Here is a 23,369-nt window from a genome sequence, read left to right on the forward strand (position 1 = left end):
TAGGGCCAGAAAACGACGTCGAAGACGAGACCCAGAGCCTTTCTCTTGTCGACTTCCTTGTCGGACATGCTCGATGTCTCCTCCGTTACCTCCCCGCAGACAAAGCTCAGCTTTTTGCAGGAGCTTTCTGGCCTTTTATTCGTACAGAAATCCATGCTCCTTGAGCACGGATCGCTAGCAGGACTCGTTTTGGAGCACTTCAGACACGGCTTCAGGTTCTCGCTCTGGAAGCATTAAATAGAGTGGGAAATCTAGCCTCGGTCCAGATGGTCTGGAAATTTTAGTCAAAAGCTCCCCAAAAAGTGGCTTTGCCAGAAATTGAAGGACTCGAGATAATGCGCAGGCGATGAGGGAATCACGCGACTCTCTTCCTTGAGATTCCTTTCCGGGAAAATCGAGGACAGGAAGGGGACGTACCTTTGTGGGTCGAGTTCATCGGTTTTTTTTTTCTTTCTTTTTTTTTATGAGAATTCAAGAAATTACGTACGCAAATGTCGACATTGCGATGCCTCTCTTCGGTGGAATGGCCATTTTGGCACCGAGGCTCCTTTATTCTGTACGCCGGTTTATACGGTAATACGTCGTTACCTTGATTTGCGTCTCTTTACCTTCTGCCTCGTCTGGAAGGTACGGAAAGATCTCTATTGGGTCTCACTTGGGTAGAATGAATAATTTATACGGAGACGAAGCTCACCCTTTTCGGGCGACATCGCTGTTGCGGCGGGGGTTCCGAAATGATAGCACTGTTAGGACACGTCGAGGGATAACATGGATGTTCTTCCTTCACCGTGGACCTTCTCAAAGGAATGACATTTGCTTATTAAAATCCCGCGAAGAATTAATCCTGGACTATGGGTACTTTATTAAAAGTCTCACTTTCCAGGGAAAAGTTGAGTCGCAACGGTGGTGAAGAGTTTCTCCAGCTCCTTCTTCGCGTTCACCAGTCCCTTCAAGATGGCGCCCTTCACGTTCTCGCCCGTTACTCCCTCGGTCCTCTCTTCGGTCCCGCCGCAAACGCTAAAAGGTAACGACGTTGAATATTAAATAGTCAATATTAAATAGTCATAGCCATTGAGTTGGGACAACTGGTCAGACTGAAAATTAAAACTTGCTCGATGTCCTTAGGTTGACTGCAGGTGCACTGGGGTGAGTCCGGCTTCTTCGAGGCCCTCTCCTTCTTCTCCGATTTTCCTGGACAAGCCACCTCCTTCGGGCCCTTCGGCTTCTTTTTTTCCTTCGGTTTGGCGCACTCCTTTGGCAGCTTGGTCCTCACCTACGGAACCGAAGAGCCCTTCAGGAAGCGTAATTATTACCTCCTTCGAGTTTAAGGTATGCCGTTCATCGGTTCCTTCAGAAATGATAGACTTCGCAGGAACGAAGTACCTGCCGATCGCCGCAGGTGCATTCACACCCTGAGGCCAAGTCACGACAGTTGTAGGAGCAGTCTTCGCAAGGTACGGGCTCGTCGCAGACCTTCCGGCAGGGGTTGTACCTGCACAGGTACCGGCCACAAGGAGCCTCGCTATCCTTCGACCTGGGAGCCTTCCTGCAGCAGCTCAGCTTCCACAGGATGCCCTTCGACTTGGCCGGCCGTTCACCCTTCCGCTTCTTCTTCAAGGCCTCGTCTCCTCTGTACCTCCTCGACCTCGACTTCGTTTTCGGGGTCTCGCAAGTCGACATGGTCGGTCTGCAAGGACACGGGGAGACCGGGGAATTCCCCTGGCAGCAACATCGACCCTGCCCGACCTTCGCCTTCTTCGGCTTCTCCTCGACGATGCAGCTGCGAATCGGACGAGATCTTTCAACCGACCGTCTTATCAGGGAATGATTAATATCACGGGAGAGGAAGACGAAGAGACCCGTAAAGGCTAAGACTCATAAGATTAAGCTCGTCTCTTCGAGGCTGAATAATTAATTCGAGCGGTATTCACAAAGTCGACATATCGAGCCTACCGCTCTTCCCTCTTCTTCGATCGCTTCTGCTTATGGCTCGTGCAAATCGTTATCGTCCTCTCGAGGTCGGCTTGCTTGACTTTCCTGAAACTCGAAAGAAGAGGACAGGACTCGGTTTCGCGTGTCGTTGAATTTTGATCTTATCCCGTGGGAAGAGGACGCACCTTTTCCGGGCCTTCGAGGAGGTCTTCGCGCAGGGACAGGAGGTCAGGCTCGCGGGTCTAGCTTCCGGAATTTGGCAAAGGGCTTTCCTTGATCTCTTAGGACGCGTAGTCTTGGGATTGCCGATCGGCTCGTTCGTGCAATGTTCCCCCTGCGAGGAACAGGGGCAATCCTGCCGTCTCTTCGGCTCCTTCGCGGGGCTCTTGTCTCTCCTGCAAAAAGCGCAGCCCTCTAAATCGCCTCCATATTTAATCCGCTATATATTTCCAAGACTTTCAGGATCATCCGGGGAATATACATAAATGAAGGGTCTCTTCACTCACGTGCACCGATTTTTATTTGCCGGACACTGTGGGTCTCTGCATCGTTTGGTCATCTTTACGTGACGGTGGCTCGCGATCGTCCCGGCGAGACGCTGCGTCGAGGAAATGTATCAACAAGGGGCCTTAGTAAGCTTAACAAATAATGCATGGATCTATTCCTAGGTCTAGATGTAATATTCTAAAATTCCGTAATTTACGCAGGTTCCTCCTTGTTCCCTGGGCACCGGGGGCCTCCTCTCCCCTTTGACATCTTTCACTGGACGTTTTCCGCCGGCTAGCTCGAGTCTTCAAAAGAGATCCTATGGACGTAGGTGTAACGAGGCGCACTTGCAATTTCGAGTACCCGGTGATGCATCTTCCGCGGGATCTACAGCATCGCGGGCACGTAGGACGCGGATTTCGCGATTTCGACGAGGGCGGGCCCCTAACCTGGACGCCTCGACATTTGATTTTGTTTCTCCGACGGGTGCCCTCTTGCGTCGCCCTCGAGGACCTGTGAAATTAAATCCCGGCTCTGACGTAGGATAAATGAACCGGCGATCCTCCCTCGACTGGAGTGCAACTCGTTGTTTTTATTCTGTAAAAATGCTCCCGAGCCTCGCCGAGATCAGTACCTGCAGATCGCGTGGACGTACAGTGGGTAAAAAATGAAAAGTAAAGAGATAACATAGTTAAACATACCAGGACATTAAACCAGAGCGAGAGATGCACGTGTACGAAAGTTTCAGGAACACCCGAGGACTCGACGCAACCGAACGTACAAACTCTTCCGAAGCCTAGGCATCGATCGGCCGAGAAAACGCATCGTATATAAATTTCCACCTGACCCTATACCGCGTAAGAAAATATCCACGTTAAACGTTTTGTGTAAATAATATCCCTCCCGTAATTTTATATTCCTTTTCTTCTGATTTCCTTGCAGCCTCCTCGTGCGCCGGTATCGACGCGCTTCGATTGCACATTTCCCGAATTGTGTGCATTCCTCTCGGTGGCATCTAATCCGAGGAAAAAGGAGGGCGATCAGGTTTTCCCGATCCTCGCATCGGAAGAGCCGGAGCACATCGAGTTGTACCCTCATTTTCGCCTATCGATCACAGCAACGAGCACGTTCGATCGTCCTCCAAGATGGCGGACGACGCGTCAAGGGCTCTCGAGGCCGCGGAAGGATTTCTCTTAGGATCGAATTTAAGCATTTGAAAATATCACCGGCCCCCGTCCGCGGCCTCGAGAACGCTCCCGTGACTCCCATTCACACGGACCAGCCATGGTGGCACATAAAATTCTACTATAAATTAATTCAAACGCCATATACTCTGAATAATGGTGAACGCAACGGAACGTTCCGAGCACTGTACACACGTATGCGCAATATGTAAAAACTAAACGTTAATGATCAATCGTAAATAACCGCCTAGTCTATCGCGCTACCGTTCCAAAAAGTCGAGAGTACGATCCTAAACGAGATGAATAACGATATTCTAAAATTCCGAGGTTTCCATCCCACTTCACCGTGAGGCGTTAAATCACACTTAGGCGAAGTATCCTTCGACTAGTGGCAAAATATTGGCCAATCGACTTTATCGATCCGGAGCGAAAAAGATGAAAAAAAAAAAACACACAAAAGCGTTTCGGCCCAAAAAAGTGTCCTCGGCGAGACCTATCGTTCGCAAGGTTGACTCGATCCCCGAAGACATTGCACTTCGCGCGATCGCACTTTGTCAAGAAATTCTGCCAGTTAATCGGAATAAAATAAGACATTCCGGTCGAACCGAAAGAAAAGAAAAAAAGAAAAGGACCAACAAAATGCCATCTTTTATAACCGTACGGGGGAAACCTCGGAAATAGAAGGGACCTATCGAAGCACCATCGATTAACAATATGTCAGGGGTTGATAAAAATGGGGAAAGGAAAAGAAAAAAAGAAACGCGTTCCCTCCATTAGCTCGCAGTCACGAAATGGCAATTTCGGACGGAGTGCGATACACCCCGGTATGCCACGTGCCGATTACGCCAATTTCGTAGATAAATGAGATCCGGTCGTGCGACCGCTGGGGAAATTCCCGGATAAATCATTACGGAGATCTTACGCCCTAGATAATACTAAAACAACAATACGAAAGCTGTAAAACGTCTCTTCGAGGGCCCTCGTTCCCGAGAGTCTGGACAATATCCGTATATTCGATGTAACAAGATCGACGTTCACTTCTTGCGGTGTTCACCGCGAGGATAATCTTTGGATGCCACGGATCTTTGGATCTAGGACCTTCGACAGGAGCCTAGAAGAGTTCCCCGAAGAGTGCGAGTCCTGCGCCGGTTCCTCGGTTCTTGGGCTTCCGTGAGTTTCACCAGGACCAGCTGACGGGCTCCGTCTACGGAACGTCATGCCGTTTCTCAAGGACTTCTTCGAGGCCAGGAATAAACCGTAATTCTCGAGGGTTCTTCCTTCGACATCCAGCTGGAGAGGTCACTTCCAAGTGTCTTGGTCGATTCTTCGAGGCCGAAGCTCTTCAGTCGAAGACGCAAGCGAGGACTCTTATCAGGCAATCCCCGATCCTGGCGCAGGCTCTGTGTCCCTGATTGGCGCACTCCTTCCTGCGGTTCCTCTTGTTGTCCTCCCGCTCCCGTTTCCCCGGCTTGGACATCCTGGGGTCCTGGAGGTCGACGGCGTTCGCGACACCTGCCCTGGCGACGCTGGACAGCCTGGACAGTGCCCTCGCATCGGGACTCCGCAGCTGGAAAGCAAATAAGCAGCCTGTAAATGCAGCTCTACGTGCCCAATAAGCGAGAAACGGAACCACCGCCAGCCTCGAAGAGGTCTTCGACTACTCTGACAGCGAGAAGATACGCCGGGGCTCGCCGATAAGCGGCCGATATCGGGCTGGGTCAGACCGGAAGATCGATAAGGCGTTAATGATTGATCGAGGGATGTTACCGCTCCGTCGACTCCATAGGAATTATTTCCTTTTTGACCCCGTTTCGAAATCACCAGATGTGCCTCTTGGAAGGCTCGAAAACCTTATCAGCGGAGGTGGACCGATTGCACCAACCTCCTCGGCTGGTTCCAAGTGCCAGGTGCACCGGCACTGAAAATATTCCCGAACACCCCGACTACCGCGGTTACTGCAATTATTCCGCGTCTCATTACCGACACCGAGTACCCGGAACGCGAGATGCGTAGGCGGCATTTATCACTTGTACGATTATTCGATTATTAAATTATCTAATTATTTTAATGACAAGAGGCACTCACCAAGTCGGCACCGCCGTCGCGACGGTGGCCGAGGATCTTGGCGACGATGTAGGTCGACTCCTCGATTGTCAGGATCCCGCTCGCCATGGGACCCTCGACGAACTCCTTGTCGGTCATGAGAGGGTACCTCACGCTGAACCAGACCTACGGAAAGTACCATCTCTCTCTTCAGTCTTTCCAAGGCAAAACCGACGGGACAGATCTCGACGTAATCTCCTCGTCTCTCCAGGTAACGAAGCAGACCTCATCCTGAAGAGCGGCCCGCTTGTTAGCCGCCGTGGGGTCCCGCCCTTGCCTGCGACACTCCGCGGCAGCCCATCTCTCCAGGGCGGCGAAGAGGAGGTTTTCCCGCGGCAGTCGCAGACTGTCTCGCCTGGCGATCTCTTCGACTTCTAGAGCGGTCAGCTCCTCGAACCGCTCCTGGCCGAGGATGGCTTCCGGGTCCTGGTCGATGACCGCCAGGCAGGACAACAGCAACCTCGTGCACAGGCGCGCTTAAAAACGAAAGGGCAGCCGTCGGTTTATCGAAACTCGGGACATAACCCGGGTGTCTCGAGTGGACCTCGAATTTACCTATTTCCCCGGCATCGTCTCCAGGAGACGGCGGAGCGGAGGGCTCGTCGAGGACCCTGGAGCCCCCCTCCTCGGCGTAGTAATTCAGGCCTCGAAATACCTTCAGCACCGTGCCAGGGTTCAGGTTCCTTTCGAGGAACTCGACGGAAAGGCGGGCGAGCTCGGGCCAGAGGTACTGGTGCGCCGCGTCCAGGGTTGCCCTGGCAGTGCTCACCGACTGGAAGTTGACCGGCTCGTCGTGGAGATACCTGGAGAGACGGAGAAATCATTACGTGGCTCTTCGAAAGTCTCATCGACCTAAGAAAAAAAAAATGATATATATCACCGGTGTGACGTCGCTCGCCTTCAGGGGGGCCGAGCGACGCAGATGATGTGCAGGTGCACCGAGAGCAAGATTTACTGTTGACGACGATCGACAAGACCGTGACCAAGAGAACGATCCAGAGGTACGCGACGACCCCCAGGACGCCGACGACGGCGAATCGAGAGGTCTGGTCGAGATTTTGACACATGACCGCGAAATGAGAAGTGATACATACGGAGGCGCACCGAGGCCCGACTTCAGGGTGCTCTTCGCGAGACCACGGCCATGATACCTAGGTACAGGCACCCTGAACTCGGTGTACACAGTGTTCACCTCAGCAAGTGGTCGAAGGCCCGTTTCTCGACGTACTGCAGCTGCAACGTCGGCGGGGGGTTGCTGGCCTCCGGGGCGAGTTGTCCCAGCAACATCGCGCGAAACCACTCCGACTTTTCTGCCAGTCTGTGTCGCTCGATGCAGTACCTCCAGGTATCGCCAGGGAGACCGACCTAAAACGAAAAGAAATAAATAAAATAAGAGAATTTTCGATATACGTCTATGAGGCTCATTGCATCGATATCGATATAAAATGATATATTATTACCCCCGTAACCGTACATTTACAATAATTAACCGCGACCTACCTCAATTATCACCATGTTCGCTGGGTCGTTGCTCGGTATCCTCTGATTGGCTGGCAGCAGCGGATGGTCGGACATTTCGGACATATCTGAGATACTCGAGGTAAATCCGGGCCAATCGTAGATTGTGCGACACCTCTTCGAATATCTCGAGGACCTCTCTCTCGTCCGGCACTCTATCTCTGCCCGAGGGTTGTTCACTCGTCAAGAAGCTGTGCTTTTTGTCACCTGGCAAGAATTAACGAATTAATTGTTATCGACCCCGGAAGTTATATTATACAGTTTATTATACTAAATGAATACATGCGACGTGTAACCGAGGGTGTATACTTTTTTAACACCGTTCGGGGTGGTCTTACGAGCGGAAGAGCTACTTCCCTCCAGGGGAGGACTGACGTTAATTTTTCGGCGTCGCGACGACCCGGCCACTGCATCGGTCGCCGAGTCAACACCGAAGTATCTAAATCATACAAGGGTTTGGCAATGTTTGGCCGCAGATAGCGCGTTAACTGTATTGATTTTCAATCGCCACGCGCGATAGCGCCTCGTGGGTCCTAAGATCGACCCGATTGGTCTGGAAATTGCTGAGAAATTTACATAGCTTTCCCGGGAGATATCGTTACCGTGGAAACTTTGAAAAGGACCCGAGGAAGAGTTCAAAGAAGGTCCCGCGCGATTAACCTCTCGTCAGTCATAATCTAACAATAGGTGACCAGAACTCTCGGCAGGTCGAGTAATTCAGCCCTCGTAATTGCTACCACATTATCAGTGAAACTATACAGATGGACTATTTATACAGTCCATGGGGAATGACCGACCCACGTGACCCGCGCGCGCACGAGGGAGACCGTCTCGGATCGCTTCTCGTGAGATAACCGATGACCAGCCAAATGTCTATAGACTATCGAGTCTCGTAAGTTGCAGCCATCTCGTAACCTACCGACGCCAACTGCCAGAATCATGTTGCAGGATCGGTCGTCCCGTCAGTCTATGTCAAACCGGGGCGAAATCCTGCCCTTTGACTGCACCCCTCCACGTGGGCGCGGTGCGCTCGACCCCCGACTTTGACAGGAAATTCATGAATGAAAATCACGGAAACTCGGGGATCTCTCCTCGTCGATGCCAAGCGACATGTTCGAGGAAATTAACCTCCAAGAGCGCGCGGGATCCGGTGACGGGGTGGCCGAAAATCCTACCGCCAAGGAGCGGTCACATCTTCAGTGAAATTTTCGGGTAGGAAGCGGTACACGGTCCCGTATATTGATAAACGGAGTTTTAGGGCCGGTTTAGAGTTTGACCCTGATTTTTAACGCGACGTGGACGGTCCAGGAACGTTGAGCCACCGGACGCCGAGAGGAGAGGAGGTCCTGCTCGGTCGAGCGCTCGCGGCTGACTGAACGCCTCCACGAGGCGGCTCTCTTACCAGGACCCGAGATCGTGGCTGCAGAGATACTCCGGCAGATATCGGTGAGTCAGAAACCGCGAGGATGCCGAGAAGAATCGGGGGATCGGGAGAATGTCATGTCCCTATCTCTTATCGACGATGTTTATAAACAATTGCGGGAACACCGCGCCGGAAGAGGCGCGGCGTACGACTCCACGATGCAGGGCGAACCGCTGCGCATCTTGATGCAGAGATGAAGAGGTACGCAAAGAGGTGCAAGAAGAGACGCAAGGATGTAGAAAACCGAGGAAGAGAAATTCGAGCAGGAATAAGTAGGCTCGATAGGACTTGTACAGACGGCCCGTCCCTTTTCGTCGCCTGGCACGATATTCGCGATGACATCAGTGAGCGGTGACATCGGCACGTGAATGATTGTTCCCATTTTATGACCACTTACCGGAAACGAGCGAAGAAACGCCGGCCCGTAAATCCACGCCAAAGAACGCCGCATGCGGACGCGTTTCAGCGTTGATTTGCGTTCGTTAAGTTTCGATTTCGGATGTAAAGTGTACATACGGTAGTCCCTTAAAAAGGAGAGAGAAAAAAAATTGAAATACAAGAAAATGCATGTATCAATTAAAATCGAAATTACGCGATTAGGTTGCTTTTTTTTTTTTTATTTCTCGAGGGTCGCGGAGCAACCGGAAGTCGCGGATCGTCCAAAGAGGCGCCGATCGAATTTCCGAGCGATCGAATTTATCGTAAACGGAGCGAACGATCGACCGGATATCGAGGATCGGCAATGAGCTCGCGTATCGACTTTTCCTAGAGTGTGACCGTGAATCGAGATCTTCGATTTCACTTTCCACCCTGAATTTCCTTCCCTCGTGGTCTTGCACTCCCGCGGTCCTGGAAGAGAACTTCTTTCCCTCGCATAGCGATCACCTATTGTCAATTATCTCGATTCCAGGTGCAGGATAGTGCAGGCCTCGTAGGCATTGCAAAATCCTGTTTTTACTCGGCTTTGATCACGTCGAGAAAGAGAGGGGGAGAGAAAAAAGTGAGAAAAAGAGTACACAGAGGAAACGGGCCCACTAAACGAAAACTCGCTCAGGTTTCACCGACCTCGGTCACGATAATTAATTCCCCCCCTCGATTAATGCCAGCTATCAACAAGTGCAGTCGCGAGCTCATTGTTGCATCGTGTGCACAGGTGCATAGGTGTACGTACTTAAAGTACCACGGTATCTCATGACTCAGACGAGTCATACGCAAGTAGCGTTGCAATTAACGTACACTTCGTCTGCATCTATCGGGTCTCGATGGGAAACTAACCGTCGAAATCTATTTTATTTTTAATTAAAAAAGAAGAATGCCTAACACCTCGCCGCGAATTAAATGCGCTCCCCTTTCAGAAAAGAGCCGTAATTGCGAGCGGACGTGCAATTCCGAAATGCGGGCTGCGAATTCGCGAAATTAAATTCAATTGGATTAAGGGAGCAATTCGGCCGCGCCAATTGCACTCGAGTGCAATTGGGTCGCGTGTGAAATTGTCCCTCTGGTATTAAACAAGCGAGTCCTCGGTATTAAACAAAACGTGAGCTCAGCTAATATCGAACGGCACGGAAATTTAATTTTTTCTCTTTCTTTTTTTTTTTACTTTTTTCCGAGTACGAAATGCACAGCCGGTGACGTGTCAGCTAATGAACGAAAGGCGCGAGTTGAATTTTTCCCGTGTTTCCAATTATTTGTCAATGGAAGGCAGGGCTTGGGGTAGGTCAATGTGCTCGGAAAGTGCACGAACCCTGACGACAATGCTCGGGACAATTTTCTTACGCGTTTTCTTGCCTTCGAGGTAAACCAGCCGTATCGGAACGGCGCATGCCTCAATCGATAAAGGGATCGATTTTCCTGTGGCTTAAAAAAAAATATATATATGTAGAAAAAATTAATACATTGAAAAAATCGAAAACATGACGATTCGGTCATCCAACTTGGCGACGCGTGGTCGTGCAATTTTTCATTTACACTCTTACGACACCGGAAATTAAGAGAGACGACTTTAAGGCCCGCGCGCAGGTGAGAAAGCCTCGACGATCGTTAAAGGTCACTTCGCACGAGATCGAGAGTGTCTCTAATGAGTGACCATAGACATTTCAGTGTCACTGGGTCTGGGTTGAGTCCACGCGAGCTCCAACTCGACTTCTTGTGACTTGGGGAAAAAAGCCGGCGTAAAAAAGGGATCCAAAGAACCCGAGCAGTGTCAAGGCTCCCGAGTTAATGAAATTAAGGGCGGAGCGATCGAATCGAAACTCGATCATTGTATCTCGAGCATACAGGTGGGCCATTAATCGAGAGTTAATTACAATCGGAGCACATTCTGCGGTTTTTGGAGGTTTCTCGAGGTTTTTTGAGCTTCCGGAGGCCACTTCCGATCGCAAGGTCGCCCCTAATAGTGTCGAAAGTCGGCAAAAAGGATCGATAGGTTCGATCGGTTAACGCCAACGGCCTCTCTTTCTCTTTTACTCCGATCGCGGCCGCCGATTGATCAGTTTTTTACCCCCCGTCAAGCTCCAGTAATTCGGAGACCGAAGACAAAAATTATTGAGGATTGGACGGGGGCATCGTTTCCGGCGATTAGAACAACCGACCGCCGATAACGAGCCGATCTCCCGCCACACTTAATTACCATTCTCGAGCGATCCTCCACGCGGCTGTTCGACAATGGTCTAATTGTCGCACCAGAGGAGCCGCACATGTGCCTCGTCAATGGACTAAGTGTAAATCGAGCGCCAAGATGCGCCTGACAACGAGAAAACGTGCGAAAATTAGTCACCGGCGGAATGGCACCGCGGAAAAACCTTGCGGAATGCCCGCGGGACCTTGGCACCCTGGGTGGATATCTTCGATCCTTCTCGTTCTGCTTTTAATCCCCTCCAATTAACTCATGAGTCTTTTTCATTTTCGCTCATTCTGAGGTTCTCCCTTTTTTCTTTTTATGGTGAGATAAAACGGGAGGGAAAAAAAGGAGCATCGATTTGGGTAAAACGAGGGATCTCGTAACGCCGCTCCGAATTAATGGATTTCCGACTAGCCGGGAGAAAATTACGCGACCGGCCGTAAGGACGAGTGTCCCGATTGAATCATGGCGACGATAATTGTTTCTTGGCTAAGTTAAGAGGCGAGTCCTCGCTGGCCTTTGTAGTCTCATCTCCGAGCTCGTTAAGCGAAACTTCGAACTCAAATTCCGACACGTGGAGCTGGAGGAAAAGAGAGGTGGAAAATGGCCACCGGGATTCGCGACGGCATTTTCTCTAAAGTTATCGCGAGATTCCTTCGAAAATCCTTGAAAACAATTAAAAAAAAAAAAGGAAAGGGTGATTTCGGGTGGACTCTCCGTTATTCCTCGCGTGCACCTTCGAAGCGTTTTTTCGGGTCGCTGCAATTACGCCTCGTGCATCGTTATCACGAGCCGTTGATAAGGCTACGACCAACCGGAATTATCTCCTCCGGGCTAGGTCGCAAATAATTACCGGCGCATAATTTTTCCGTAAATTCCCTCCAGCTTGTTTCTTCGAACGTGAAAATAGAGAATCCATGTCTCGTTTTGTTAGAACAAACTAGGTTCGAAGGGACGTCTAAAGCGAAGATCCTCGCGAATTGGCCGGCGATAAATTGGGGCTCTATAATCCAAGATGGCCGCCATTTGAATCTCTTCCACCCGAAGCGAGGAGTGATCAATACCGGAGGAATCTACAGTTTCTGTCGAAAGCCCGCCTCGAGTTCGCTTTCCTCACTTTTCTTCCTTCGATCGGAAGTCCTTTTGAGATCTTGCGAGGTCCAAAAATCCCCTTTCTCTCTTTCTTTCCCTTTTCCCCGCATCGGAGAGACGTCGACGGTCGCGGCGAAGTAAACGAGGCCGTTCGAGCGATACATGACTCCTAGTATAATCGTACCTGGTATAATAAATAATAATAATCTTTTCTAGACATAGTTTGACTTAATCTCGTGGAAATTAGAATTTAGACCACGCCTTTTCACCCGCCTGACGGCGTTTCTCCATCCGCGTTGCGCCGACATGGAAACTCGAGACCGATCGGACGTTATTGCCGAGAACTGGAAAGTTAATCGTTGCCATTCTCCATGATAGGGTTACGACAATTGTTCCCGGGACTTGCGGAGGATCCTCTTCGCGAACAAGGAGTTCCGGGGAACGGAAATGTAAGACTTCGGTTTCGACCTCCGCGCGCGTCGAAAAAAAGAAACGGCGAAAGTAAACAGAGGTCGTCAAGTTATCATTTTAATTTTTTTTTCTTTTCTTAGAGACATTTCAACCGCTCTTATTAATACTTCCGAAGGTGAAGACAATAGCTGTAGATAATTGAGAGGAGTGTAAAAAAGCGTGGAGTTTGTAAGACTCCGCATTTAAATAGAATTACCTCGCGAACCGCGACAGCCGCACTTGAGAATTTATTAACTATCAAACAGACAAACGGGAGCTGATATCCGAGATAATCTCGATATTAGGATAATATTCACATATCGCGGCAGATTAACGGCCGGGAAGTTCTTTAACGCACGCCGAAATTTACGGTCCAATGAGAGTCCTTCGCATCTCTGAATTCGTCCTTTCCTTTTCCTTCCTTTGCAGCCGAGTGCACTCGATCGAGAATTTCTGCGTGCCTTGTCAAGATGGTCGGACGATTTCTCGATATTCTAAAAATATTTCTGACCGCGAGGTATTTTCGCAGCGGCTCCGCCCCGGAACGCCTGTTTGGAAGGTCGGGTCCTCCACGATCAAAATTGGATTAACATAATTTCAATGTGCCACATCCAAAATAGAAAAATATATGCATATCGGAGTAATTAGATAAAAAAATTGACCGAGGGACCTACCGCAATACCCTAGGGTTAAGACGACGAGTAATTGTCTGGCGTCATCACCTTGGAGTGAAACAAATGATTTGCCTCCACTCTTCGTCGAATTTAATCGTCGAAGTTAACCGTGGTAATTCATTAGTAACCTGCTACCGAGAGACCTACCGCAACGAATTCTGGGGAGGAAACGCCGAATAAACACGGATTAGCGGGGATTCTCGGGAATTAAATGATTTTCTCCCACCTTTCGACCTTAATCTTCGAGATTAATCGTCGAAGTTAACCGTCGAAATTAAATAATTACCTGCTACCGAGAGACCTACCGCAATGCACTCTGGGGACGAAACGCCGAATAACCACGGATTAGCGGGGATTCTCGGGTAGTTCGAGGCAAGAATTCCTTATTATTCGACGTTCCCTCCCAGTTTCTTGATATTTCGGGCTTAATCAATTACCTGGGAGCGAGATAGCAGTCGGAGGTGGCACTCTTGCCTCTCGCGGGGTGTCACTCGTCAGTTAGAGCGCCGCCATCTTGGAAGTCCACTTACGTCATCGCGCATCCCCCGGCGAACCCTTTCGCGGCTCCGTAACGATTAAACGAGAAAAACGGGTGAAAAAACTCGCGACCACTCGCGACCTGCCGATTTAAATCGCCACCCGAGAGCCAGGGCTGCTCCACGACCCGGTAACGATGAATTTCATTTCTCCCCCGGGAATGTTCTCTAGTAACGGTCGAGGGGGTGATTAGAGAAGCGGCGATTACGCGATTTTTGTCCCGCTCGATCGTTGTTTTCCCCGGCAGGGTCGCCGCGGCGTTACGGCCGGTCCGCACTGGCCGATGACCGGGCCTGCAGTGAACATAATTCGCACTAAAACGACCCAGGAGCACCGGCTATACATAGCTCGCGTGGCGACGCCGGCGCAGACGCCGGCGTCGCGGCGCCGGCGACCCTCGCGGATACCCCGCGGGAAGCCGCGAGTCGCCCGGGAAATGTCCCCAGGAAAATAACCCCCCTCTAGCGCGAAAGTAGCCGGGTAGTTCGGCACGAAATTCCGAATTTTAACCGCAAAGAAAGGCATTTCCGGTAAAGAACAACCCGACAACCGAATTTCCGTTGTACGGCACGAAGCTCGGCCGGTACAACGGAAGGGTGAAAATGCGAGAGGAGAATATGCACGGGGAAAATCCTAACCTCAAATTCCCGTAGGCACCTGCTGGCATGGAAACGGCACCCATCGACGACGCCTAGTGGCATTGTCGGACGCGTAAGGGGCGTCGATTTGCATCGAAACAATTTCTCGATAGACTTATGGCCTTGGGTCATGTCGATGCTCCGCGAAGTTAGGTTAGGTCCGGGTAGAGAGGAGCGCGTAAGTTCGGTCCGATGGACCGGTTCGTCAGCCGGTTACTTCCCATTGTAAATAGTTTTCCCATGTATAATTAAGCGCGATTATTCTAATTACGAAATCATTATTTCAGAGGCCGGAGTACGTTCACACGGAGGCATTTGTGCGGGAGGTTCGCTCGAATGTAACGCGATAACCCAGGGGCGAGGTCGACTGGGTCAAAGGACGCATACCTTCTCGGGAACTCACCGATAAGGCGGAGTCCTGTAAATCCGTGATTCATCGACTCGTCGTCAGGAAACATTGATATGTTTTTATTCTCCACGGGAGAGCATCAACATCGACCGTACCGTAAATTAGATTAAGGGTGCCTACACCGAGTCATGAGAAATGCGTTCAAAACATTAATTATTTTTTTTTTCTTTTATTCTCCACGGTAAAGGATCAACAACGACCGTAGACGTACATTAGATTAAGGGTGGCTGTAGCGAGTCTTGAGAAAGGCGTTGCACCGCCTATATGAAGGTGGCCTAGATAACGCGTAATCTCGATTTCAGTGATTCTCACGACTGCCCGTGACACCGTGAATATGCAACGAGGCGATGCGATCGATCACCTTCGATCCGGTTACGGAGGGAAGGCGACAGGATCGCGGAGTCGCGGAGTCGCCGATGCTTACGAATTCCATCGCCGACACCCCACCCCATGGAAACACCTGCCGAAGAGGATCGCTTTACAAGTGACAAGGGAAGTGTAAATCCTCATTTCTCGTTTTCCCCTATCCTTAACTCCTCGCACCTGGGAAGCGTTCTCAGGTGGAGGCGACCTTGTGGAACACCGCCTTCCCATGCTCTCCATTTATCAAAGCGACACTTATTGATTGGACGTTCTTACGACAGGTCGTTCCATTTCCTCCACGAGTGACCCAATTCCTCGATTTCGGATCACGCAGGCGTAACGCAGCTCGGGGGTGAAATTGGGTCATGGTGCTGGATAGGAGCTCTTTGGGGTTGGTCCGCACCCGGCGATGGTCGATAACGCTTCTCCTGGATATCGAGGCTAACTGGGTCATGGGGAGCTCTGCTCGGAAAAGCGAAAAGCGAACCCACCGAAATCTCGGCTCGAAAATATCTCGGCGTTCTCGGGGACGTCCCGTGAAACGCGATCTCTCGTAGGTCAGTATCCGGACCCAGTGACCGAGTTCCCGGGGAGGCATCCAAAGCCGTGGCGAAGAGGTACTTGGCATAAGACCAAGGGACAAAATGAACGTTTTCGTTATACTTCTAATTTTACTTCTTAATTCCACTTTCAATTTTATTTCTCATTGCCTAACGAAACGAGGTCCATCGCCACGGCAGGTTTAATTACGGCTCTTGAACCCTCCCAGGGAAGACGAATTTATTGGAGTATACTTTAAATTGAAAATTAAATCATTTTAGATGTACCAGCCATGACGTTCCCCTCGGCGATCCGGAGGCTCGGGGTTGACTTCTTTGTTTGTGAAACAACGTCCAGCCACAAGCATCGGTTTCCAGTTAAATGCCGATGTGGAAACTGCACACACCCTCCTTCCCGTCTGCGTTAATCATCGGCTGCAACGAGAGATGTCTTCAAATTCTAACGTGACCCGACCGTTGATAATCTACACGTAAACGAGGCGAACACGAGGGAACGTTGTCGATAGATAAAAGGCAACTGATGAGCTCTTTGTGTACATCCGAGCTTCTCTGTTTACAAGAGCGTCAGTCATCGATGACCGTGTCAAGAGTCGCCGGCGTATTTTCGTCTCACCTCGTTTGGGCACTCGAAGAACCCATCCTGACCCGAGGGGAGACTTCGACCTTCGAACTTCGAATCCGACCCAACCGAAACGCCTGCCCTTACATTTCTCCAGAATAAAACGAAAAATCGAGGACGGAACGCGACGCAGAAAGGGCACGAGGAAACGTCACGATTTGCGATGCATTCCATAAACGGACTAATAATAGAACGAAGGTCTCGGAATCTCGTTCCGTTTTTTTCCCGTATTAATAACTCGATCGGGCGAAAAGGGGACCGATAACGGCGTTAGATATGTATAAGGCACCGTTTCTTTTTTTTTTCCTTTTTATTAACACCGAAAACCTCCCTTATGTTCAGCCGTACTTTCTTTATTCGGAGGTAATGTTAAGTGCGGATTTAATTAGCGATTAAAAATCGGAGAGGCAGACACGTCGTAGACCCTTGTAATTGCGCGTTACGGGACGAGATCGCGGAATTACTCCCAACGGGGCATCTTTGACGATCTTTAATTGAGACGAACAGTAGCCGGCTCGTTAATCGAAGTACAGCTCGATTACCGACAGACAGTCAATTAGTGTTAACGCCGATTTATCTCGTCATCGGTGCCCCGAGGGGTCTCTATTAATTCCAACATTTTGCCCTCAACTGGGCGCGTCGCGTTTTCCTCCAATTTTTTTCATTTCCTTGAATTCTATGATTTGATCTCGTCGCTTCTGCGAGCATTTTGGGAATACATTAAATTTTCTGTAATAATTTCCTATCAAGATTTTAAGTGGTAAGGACTGGTGACCGATTTTCGACCTGATATCCGAAAAGAACAAGGAGATTATTCGCTCTTATAACCTCCTGCGACGGTAGATTTTAGTTGTTAGCCGAAAACGATAAAGCGATCGTTTACTAGGAACCGTGATTCACGGGCTCCCATATAGAAAGCAGCGTCACATTTCCTCCGGAATAAGCTTGAATATTGGTACTCGAATCACGTATCGAGGGCCTTCTGCGACTTTTCTTCACAAGAATGCATCGTAGATAGAATTGTACGGATGAACCGAAAAGAAAAAGGTAACGATCAGTTTAGAGGTTATGTCGGTAGGTCTCGCCAGGTCCAGCCTATCCGTGAATTGGAGGTTATGTAAGCCTCGCCTCACTGGCCTCGCTGTAACATTAATCAATAAAAGTTTAGTAGTCGTCTTCCAGTTAACGATACTTTCTTTTTCAGGTATCCGAGCGACATTTGAATACCGGCGATCCATAATTCCAGTTCCAGGGAACGCGTTTTCGCCCATGGAATCACATTCTCCCGGCGTGGTCCTTCGAGCCAAGGATTGACCTCTGTCCCGTAAAAAGGCGCCCCTCTTGTGCGTAGATACCTAGGCAGGAAGGGAAATAAAAGGAGGGTAAAAAAAAATGAAAAGGGAGGAAAAAAACCGGGGACAGAAAAATTGAAAAATCGCGCTAAACGCCCGACAAAAACCGTCGAGACTGGCGCAAGCAATGCGTGACCAGGGTCGGCCTTTCGCTCTCGTAACTTACGCGCGATCGCGATCGATGGTCTTTTTTAATCGAAATTCTTTCCTCAGAGGCAATCGAGACGCCTTAGTATAGGCAGAGAAAAAAAAACCGTTTAAATATCCGCCGATTTGATTATTAAGTGTTTCTTGTAGGAATAGAGGATTGTTAAAAAAAAATGAATGACGAAGGATGGAGTGGACCTTCGAAAAATTCGATTGGGGCCCTGAAAAGGGCCAGTTGAATGCAGGATTGAAAGTCAAGGTTTTAAGCTTTCTTCTCGGTCTTCTTCGGCAGCAGGACGGCTTGGATGTTCGGCAGTACTCCGCCTTGAGCAATGGTTACTCCGGATAATAATTTGTTCAGTTCCTCGTCATTGCGGATGGCGAGTTGGAGGTGACGCGGGATGATCCTCGTCTTCTTGTTGTCACGGGCAGCGTTGCCGGCCAACTCGAGAACTTCTGCGGCCAGATACTCCATTACAGCCGCCAGGTAAACCGGAGCACCTGCGCCAACGCGTTCCGCGTAGTTTCCTTTTCTGAGCAGTCTGTGAATCCTTCCAACGGGGAACTGGAGACCTGCTCTGTTGGAGCGGGACTTTGCCTTCCCCTTAACTTTTCCACCCTTTCCGCGTCCTGACATTTTTTGGTATTCGAAGAGCAAGCGAGACGTTCACGTTCCAATCCTCTGTGGCAGATTGACTCGATGCTCTTGACTCTTGACTCTTGACTCTTGGACTTGAAATTGACTCGATGCATTCGGCTGCATCCGTATTTATACCTTTGCGGGGATGAGCAGCACACCAATGGGAGCGCTCCGTTCGCTGCTCAGCCTCATCCGGCTCTCTGATTGGTGCGGACTACTTACAGACGCCAGCTGCTCCTGACAGAATAACCGTTGGTATGTATTCCGTGGTTGAACGAACGATTCGACGTCTAAAAATCTTTTTCGCTTATTATTGTACTCTCCTCGTCTGTAAATAATTAAAACATTTTATAAACTCATTGATGAATATTAAATACGGTAATGTCGTAAATTGTAGAAAAAATAAGTTTCGCCCAACGTGGGGCTCGAACCCACGACCCTGAGATTAAGAGTCTCATGCTCTACCGACTGAGCTAGCCGGGCTACTTGATATGGGCTTCTCAAAATTCGTACTTAACGTCCTGTTTCCAAAAATTATTTTTAGAAATACTTTTTCTCTATTTTTAAGCATTTCTAAAGAACTCTGAATTTTTTTATGATGTCAGACAACAAAATGTGAGAAGTCTTTTTACACATTTTGTATTCTCAGTTCTTCGTGCTATATTCGTACATGCGGGAGATCATACTCCGTTCTAAATCTAGAAAGTAGAGCGCGAATTTCAAGATAAATGAAATATTAAAAGTTTATTAACGACACAATGGTTTGTACACTGCTAACAAAGATAGTCTCAGAGGCGGGCCTCTGTCTCTGCTTCAAGCAATGCTCTCCGAAGGTCTTTGTACCTTGCCTGTAATCACTTTTCAAAATACAGTTGATATCTTTCGTGACGTTCCAGCATCATTTAGCTACGACTGCGCTTCTGTCTTCAGCATGGTGCGCAATGGGACCGCTTCTTTTTTAATGTTCAAAAAGCAGGCGCCATTAGCGGCGTTATCCTGTCCGCCGAAAATTACGCAGACCAAGCCATTGACGGCGGAGTGCTGCCAGACTTTTGACACCCATTTGTTGACAGACCGGAAGGTCTTTTCCAAATGCTCCTCCTTCAGCTTTTCCTCTTCTACTCGCACGTGAGAAAGAGTGAATGCATGTTCCAGGGCGATTTGCGAGGCTCTGGATACCGCGTGCTTGTTGCTATCCGCCATCACAAGACGTACCTTAAAAATTAATTAATAATTAACAACTTAATACTTCCAATGAAATATTAAATTTGAGTTGAAGAATAATATAGGACTATTATAAATACTTGATCGTCTTGGTTGAAGTGTTTGTCATCCATGATGCTAAGCGAAGAGTTTTGCAGGTACTTGGAGTACTCGTTCAGGACATCCTCCCTGCCAATAATGGCTGCGGTTCTCTTGTTCTTTGCTACGTGGGAGAATATCGAAGTTCCATATTTCTGAGCTTCGGCTTTCACCTGGTCCTTTTTTTGTTTCTGGCGTGACTCCAGTTCTTGTTGGCCAAGTAATACTGCGTCCCCAAAATGTATGCTCTGCGAGAGTTTTAGCTGAGCCAGTCTTAACGAAGCTCTCGAGTCCTCCATAGAGCAGTGACCATTTTTGCTATGTTGAATCTGCTCGCTCAGAAACTCTCTCGCCAGGATTTGCAGCTTAGTTTTCCTGTATCTATTGCAGAAGAAATAATTATTTGAAAATTTCTATTCAGCTCAAAATCAGAGGAAAAAAATATAATGGAAATATTAGCAGACCTGTCTCCAGTCATATTAAATATGACCGATGTATCAATTATGTATGGATGCATCATCTTCAGAGTGTGGAGATCGGAGTTGAGACTCTGACCGACCAAAATAGCATCTGCTGGAAGTAAATCTCGTAAGGATTGTTGGATATCCGACAAAGTCGTCGTAACACCATCAAGCATCTCTTTGGTGATGCCGCTGTAACGCGTCAAATAGTCGGTGATATCGTTATCCGGTTTTACGAGACGATCAAAAATTACCTATAGTCAGAAAAAATATGACGCGTTTCAAAATTCAAAATTTTTACAACCTCCAGAGTAATTTTTATCATGACATTATATTTTCTTACATTCAAGCTCTCGTCAACTATTGATATTCTCGTCAGCTCTAATAGACCCGTAGTTGTTCGACACATCTCACAATCCAGACCAAACATCGGAGACTTTGGTGTAGCTTCATCGTACATGTCCTTTGTTAAAATGTACTTGCTGTACCTTTTGGCCAGTTCACCTTTCAGTGGTAAAGGATAATTCTCTTCAACGAGCTGCCATGGAGATAATAGTAGCTGTGTTCTAGGAAACTTGTCGTTTGGTGGTAATTGCATTTTTTCCCTTGCTTTTTCCTTATCATTCATAGCTGTAGAATGCATTGGAAAGACGACTTTCAGGAGTTTAACCAAATCTCCAGTACTCTGCAACGCAGATTCAAGAGAGCCAAATTCTAAAATTAAGAAACTATAATTAATCAAAATTATAATAAGAATACAAATGTACATTATTGTCAATATAAGAAACAGTGATTACGGGCAATTAGCCTGCGACTCTGCGTTCCTGTGAGCGGGACCGCAGAAAGCTCTTCTACTATCGAGCCACCATAAGCTGCTGGCGTTACCAATTCTAATCGAAAGTCCAATTTAGCAGTAATATTAGAAAACATTGACTCGTAAGCCAGAAAGTGATACAATGACAGACCTTCTATGACTAGGACCACTGTGTGCGTGACCTATAAAAGAATTCGGCAATTTAATAAATCACTGTAATAACGTTTTAATAAATATTCTTACCTTGTTAAATTTTTCTAACACACACCACCTTGCTGGCAAGTATGGAGAATGATGGCCAAGCAGGGAATACAGTAATAGATGCTGCACATCACTTAGGAAAATTGGTATCCTGTCATCAGTTTTGACATTAGCATTCAAACTAGCATTCTCACCAACGGTTCTTAAATGAAAACGTGGTATTGCCTGTAGTTTGGCTTTCCGTAGCTTTAACTCCTGTTTCAATTTTAGAAATTCTTCACCACTCAATCTGGAAAATATAAATGTATTTATATTTCTTGAACATTTTAATTGATAAACATACAAACGTGTACCTAGGTTTCTTATTGCTAAGTGGATCGGATTGCTGACTGTCCTGGAGGTTTTTTTCATGATTGACATTTTCTGCATTCACATCTTCTGTCGTGCTGCATGGTCGTTTTCGATTCGGATTATCACTACTGGATACACCATTGCTGCTGCTAACATTAGCCAGCTCCTCAGGCTGCTCAACTTCCATGTTCTGTGATAACAGAAATTTTTGCTTGATACGCATAATTTATAGAAACGTAATGAGACTGCTGTACAATATCTCATAAAAAAAATGCAGTTATTTACCGCTTGTTTTTCAGCAAGGGCTCTTGCCTCTCGGTCCTTGTCGTTCAGCTTAGTTATTTCCAGAAGAGCTTCCATTTTCCTACGTTTCTTCTCTATCCTCTGCAACTGCTTGTCTGTTGGGGTCTTCATGGTGCAGCAATATTCCTTCGCTCTTCGAGTTCAACAACATTTATAACCTACTACAGTCGTTAACGCCCTGTAACCAAACATATTTAAATCTCCTATTGACGATACTTTTAAGTCATAAAAATATGAACTGACTACTACCATAAACCATTAATTCCTCCTGAATTGACCAAAGCATAACCCTTCATTTATTAATACTACATCCGAGAATTCCACAAAACTCTGAAAAGTTGTGAATTTTGCATGATTGTTGAAAACCATAATGTACCATTAAGTGGTAAGGTTAGGAATATCCGCCGACTGGGAATAAATCTAGACTGAACATGTAAAATAGGTCGAGTAAGTGCCATGCAAGTTTGAAATGTTGTTATGGTGTTAGAAATTCCGAGTTTATTACAGTAACGTGTCTCCAAAATGCAGTCAAACCATTGCCTCCCTTGTCACCTAGATACCGCACATTGTTACGACCCGAAACATGCAATGCTTGCTAAATGAGATAGCAAATGTTCATTTACCATTAATTCTGTTACAATACAGGTTAGGCTATCCGACATGTGGTGCCTTCACCGATTTCCGGAGTAAACGTCTCGAGCAGAAGTAAGGAGAATAATCATATTATTTATTGTACAAGTGTTACGTCTTCAGCTCGCTCTAAAGTAAATCCATGTTTATCCACGTGTCATGAAGACATCTCGGGGCAATTAATATCCATCCCACTACCTATTTAATTAAAACTAGTTAAAACATACATGAGCATAAATATACATCTGAAGTTCACGCCCCGGACGTCAATTACATCCTGCTGAGTCGACCCCGACATGGTTCCAACAAAAAGCGAGCCCCCATTGGCCCACATCGGTCGCAAGGCCGAAGTCGCGTCGAGTGTCCTGCGGAGTGGGACGTCCTAGGCCGCGTCAAACGAAGAGCCAATCAGAAGGGCGTTCGAGCTGACGCGCAATCCTGATTGGTCGATCCCTGACGCGGCGGCGCGCCGCACTCCGTGCGACCCTCGACGCGCTCGGTGGGACTGCGATCTAAGATCCGTGAGATTTCTCGCTCACGCGGCTCCGCCTGTCGATTAC

General features: G+C 48.2%; 4 protein-coding genes, 1 long non-coding RNA gene and 1 other non-coding gene across 13 annotated transcripts; all 6 read right to left on the reverse strand.

Annotated features, from left to right (window-relative positions):
- Positions 1 to 8: 8 nt before the first annotated feature.
- LOC105701881 lies at positions 9 to 787 on the reverse strand. Its single transcript, XR_001104258.1, has 3 exons — positions 695 to 787; positions 488 to 620; positions 9 to 224 (listed from the first exon to the last, which is right to left on the reverse strand). It is a non-coding gene; the product is annotated as an uncharacterized LOC105701881 (long non-coding RNA).
- An 85-nt stretch (positions 788 to 872) lies between these two features.
- On the reverse strand, positions 873 to 2,858 carry LOC105701598 (balbiani ring protein 3). The gene is made up of 7 exons (XM_012428461.1): positions 2,636 to 2,858; positions 2,439 to 2,530; positions 2,118 to 2,327; positions 1,954 to 2,037; positions 1,384 to 1,780; positions 1,113 to 1,273; positions 873 to 1,017 (listed from the first exon to the last, which is right to left on the reverse strand). The coding sequence occupies exons 2-7, from the start codon at positions 2,489 to 2,491 to the stop codon at positions 873 to 875; spliced, it is 1,050 nt and encodes a 349-aa protein (XP_012283884.1). The 5' UTR covers positions 2,492 to 2,530; positions 2,636 to 2,858.
- Positions 2,859 to 2,990: 132 nt separating this feature from the next.
- Positions 2,991 to 16,485, reverse strand: LOC105701857 (BTB/POZ domain-containing protein 6-B). 3 transcript variants are annotated; one of them, XM_012428979.1, is made up of 8 exons: positions 16,257 to 16,485; positions 9,044 to 9,170; positions 7,206 to 7,430; positions 6,898 to 7,070; positions 6,261 to 6,508; positions 5,931 to 6,181; positions 5,688 to 5,831; positions 2,991 to 5,169 (listed from the first exon to the last, which is right to left on the reverse strand). In XM_012428979.1, exons 3-8 carry the CDS (start codon positions 7,287 to 7,289, stop codon positions 4,945 to 4,947), a joined length of 1,125 nt encoding a protein of 374 aa, XP_012284402.1. In that variant the 5' UTR covers positions 7,290 to 7,430; positions 9,044 to 9,170; positions 16,257 to 16,485; the 3' UTR covers positions 2,991 to 4,944. The 3 variants fall into 3 exon arrangements, with proteins under 3 accessions (XP_012284402.1, XP_012284401.1, XP_012284403.1); XM_012428978.1 differs by lacking the exon at positions 9,044 to 9,170; XM_012428980.1 differs by lacking the exons at positions 9,044 to 9,170; positions 16,257 to 16,485 and adding an exon at positions 13,920 to 14,290.
- A 1,863-nt stretch (positions 16,486 to 18,348) lies between these two features.
- Positions 18,349 to 18,821, reverse strand: LOC105701633 (histone H2A). Its single transcript, XM_012428534.2, has one exon. It carries the CDS (start codon positions 18,742 to 18,744, stop codon positions 18,370 to 18,372), a length of 375 nt encoding a protein of 124 aa, XP_012283957.1. The 5' UTR covers positions 18,745 to 18,821; the 3' UTR covers positions 18,349 to 18,369.
- A 336-nt stretch (positions 18,822 to 19,157) lies between these two features.
- On the reverse strand, positions 19,158 to 19,230 carry Trnak-cuu. Its single transcript has one exon. It is a non-coding gene; the product is annotated as a tRNA-Lys (tRNA).
- A 187-nt stretch (positions 19,231 to 19,417) lies between these two features.
- On the reverse strand, positions 19,418 to 23,107 carry LOC105701884 (RNA exonuclease 5). Of its 6 annotated transcripts, none has more exons than XM_012429019.2 (10): positions 22,803 to 23,107; positions 22,429 to 22,509; positions 22,162 to 22,357; positions 21,879 to 22,066; positions 21,568 to 21,814; positions 21,308 to 21,506; positions 20,854 to 21,224; positions 20,514 to 20,764; positions 20,052 to 20,430; positions 19,418 to 19,962 (listed from the first exon to the last, which is right to left on the reverse strand). In XM_012429019.2, exons 3-10 carry the CDS (start codon positions 22,288 to 22,290, stop codon positions 19,654 to 19,656), a joined length of 2,073 nt encoding a protein of 690 aa, XP_012284442.1. In that variant the 5' UTR covers positions 22,291 to 22,357; positions 22,429 to 22,509; positions 22,803 to 23,107; the 3' UTR covers positions 19,418 to 19,653. The 6 variants fall into 6 exon arrangements, with proteins under 6 accessions (XP_012284442.1, XP_012284441.1, XP_012284439.1 ...); XM_012429018.2 differs by lacking the exon at positions 22,803 to 23,107 and adding an exon at positions 22,685 to 22,788 and having other exon boundaries at positions 22,429 to 22,604; XM_012429016.2 differs by lacking the exon at positions 22,429 to 22,509.
- Positions 23,108 to 23,369: the final 262 nt, after the last annotated feature.

The sequence above is a fragment of the Orussus abietinus genome, unplaced genomic scaffold, assembly GCF_000612105.2.
Source record: "Orussus abietinus isolate OABI.00-Male unplaced genomic scaffold, Oabi_2.0 scaffold30, whole genome shotgun sequence".
NCBI lineage: Eukaryota > Metazoa > Arthropoda > Insecta > Hymenoptera > Orussidae > Orussus > Orussus abietinus.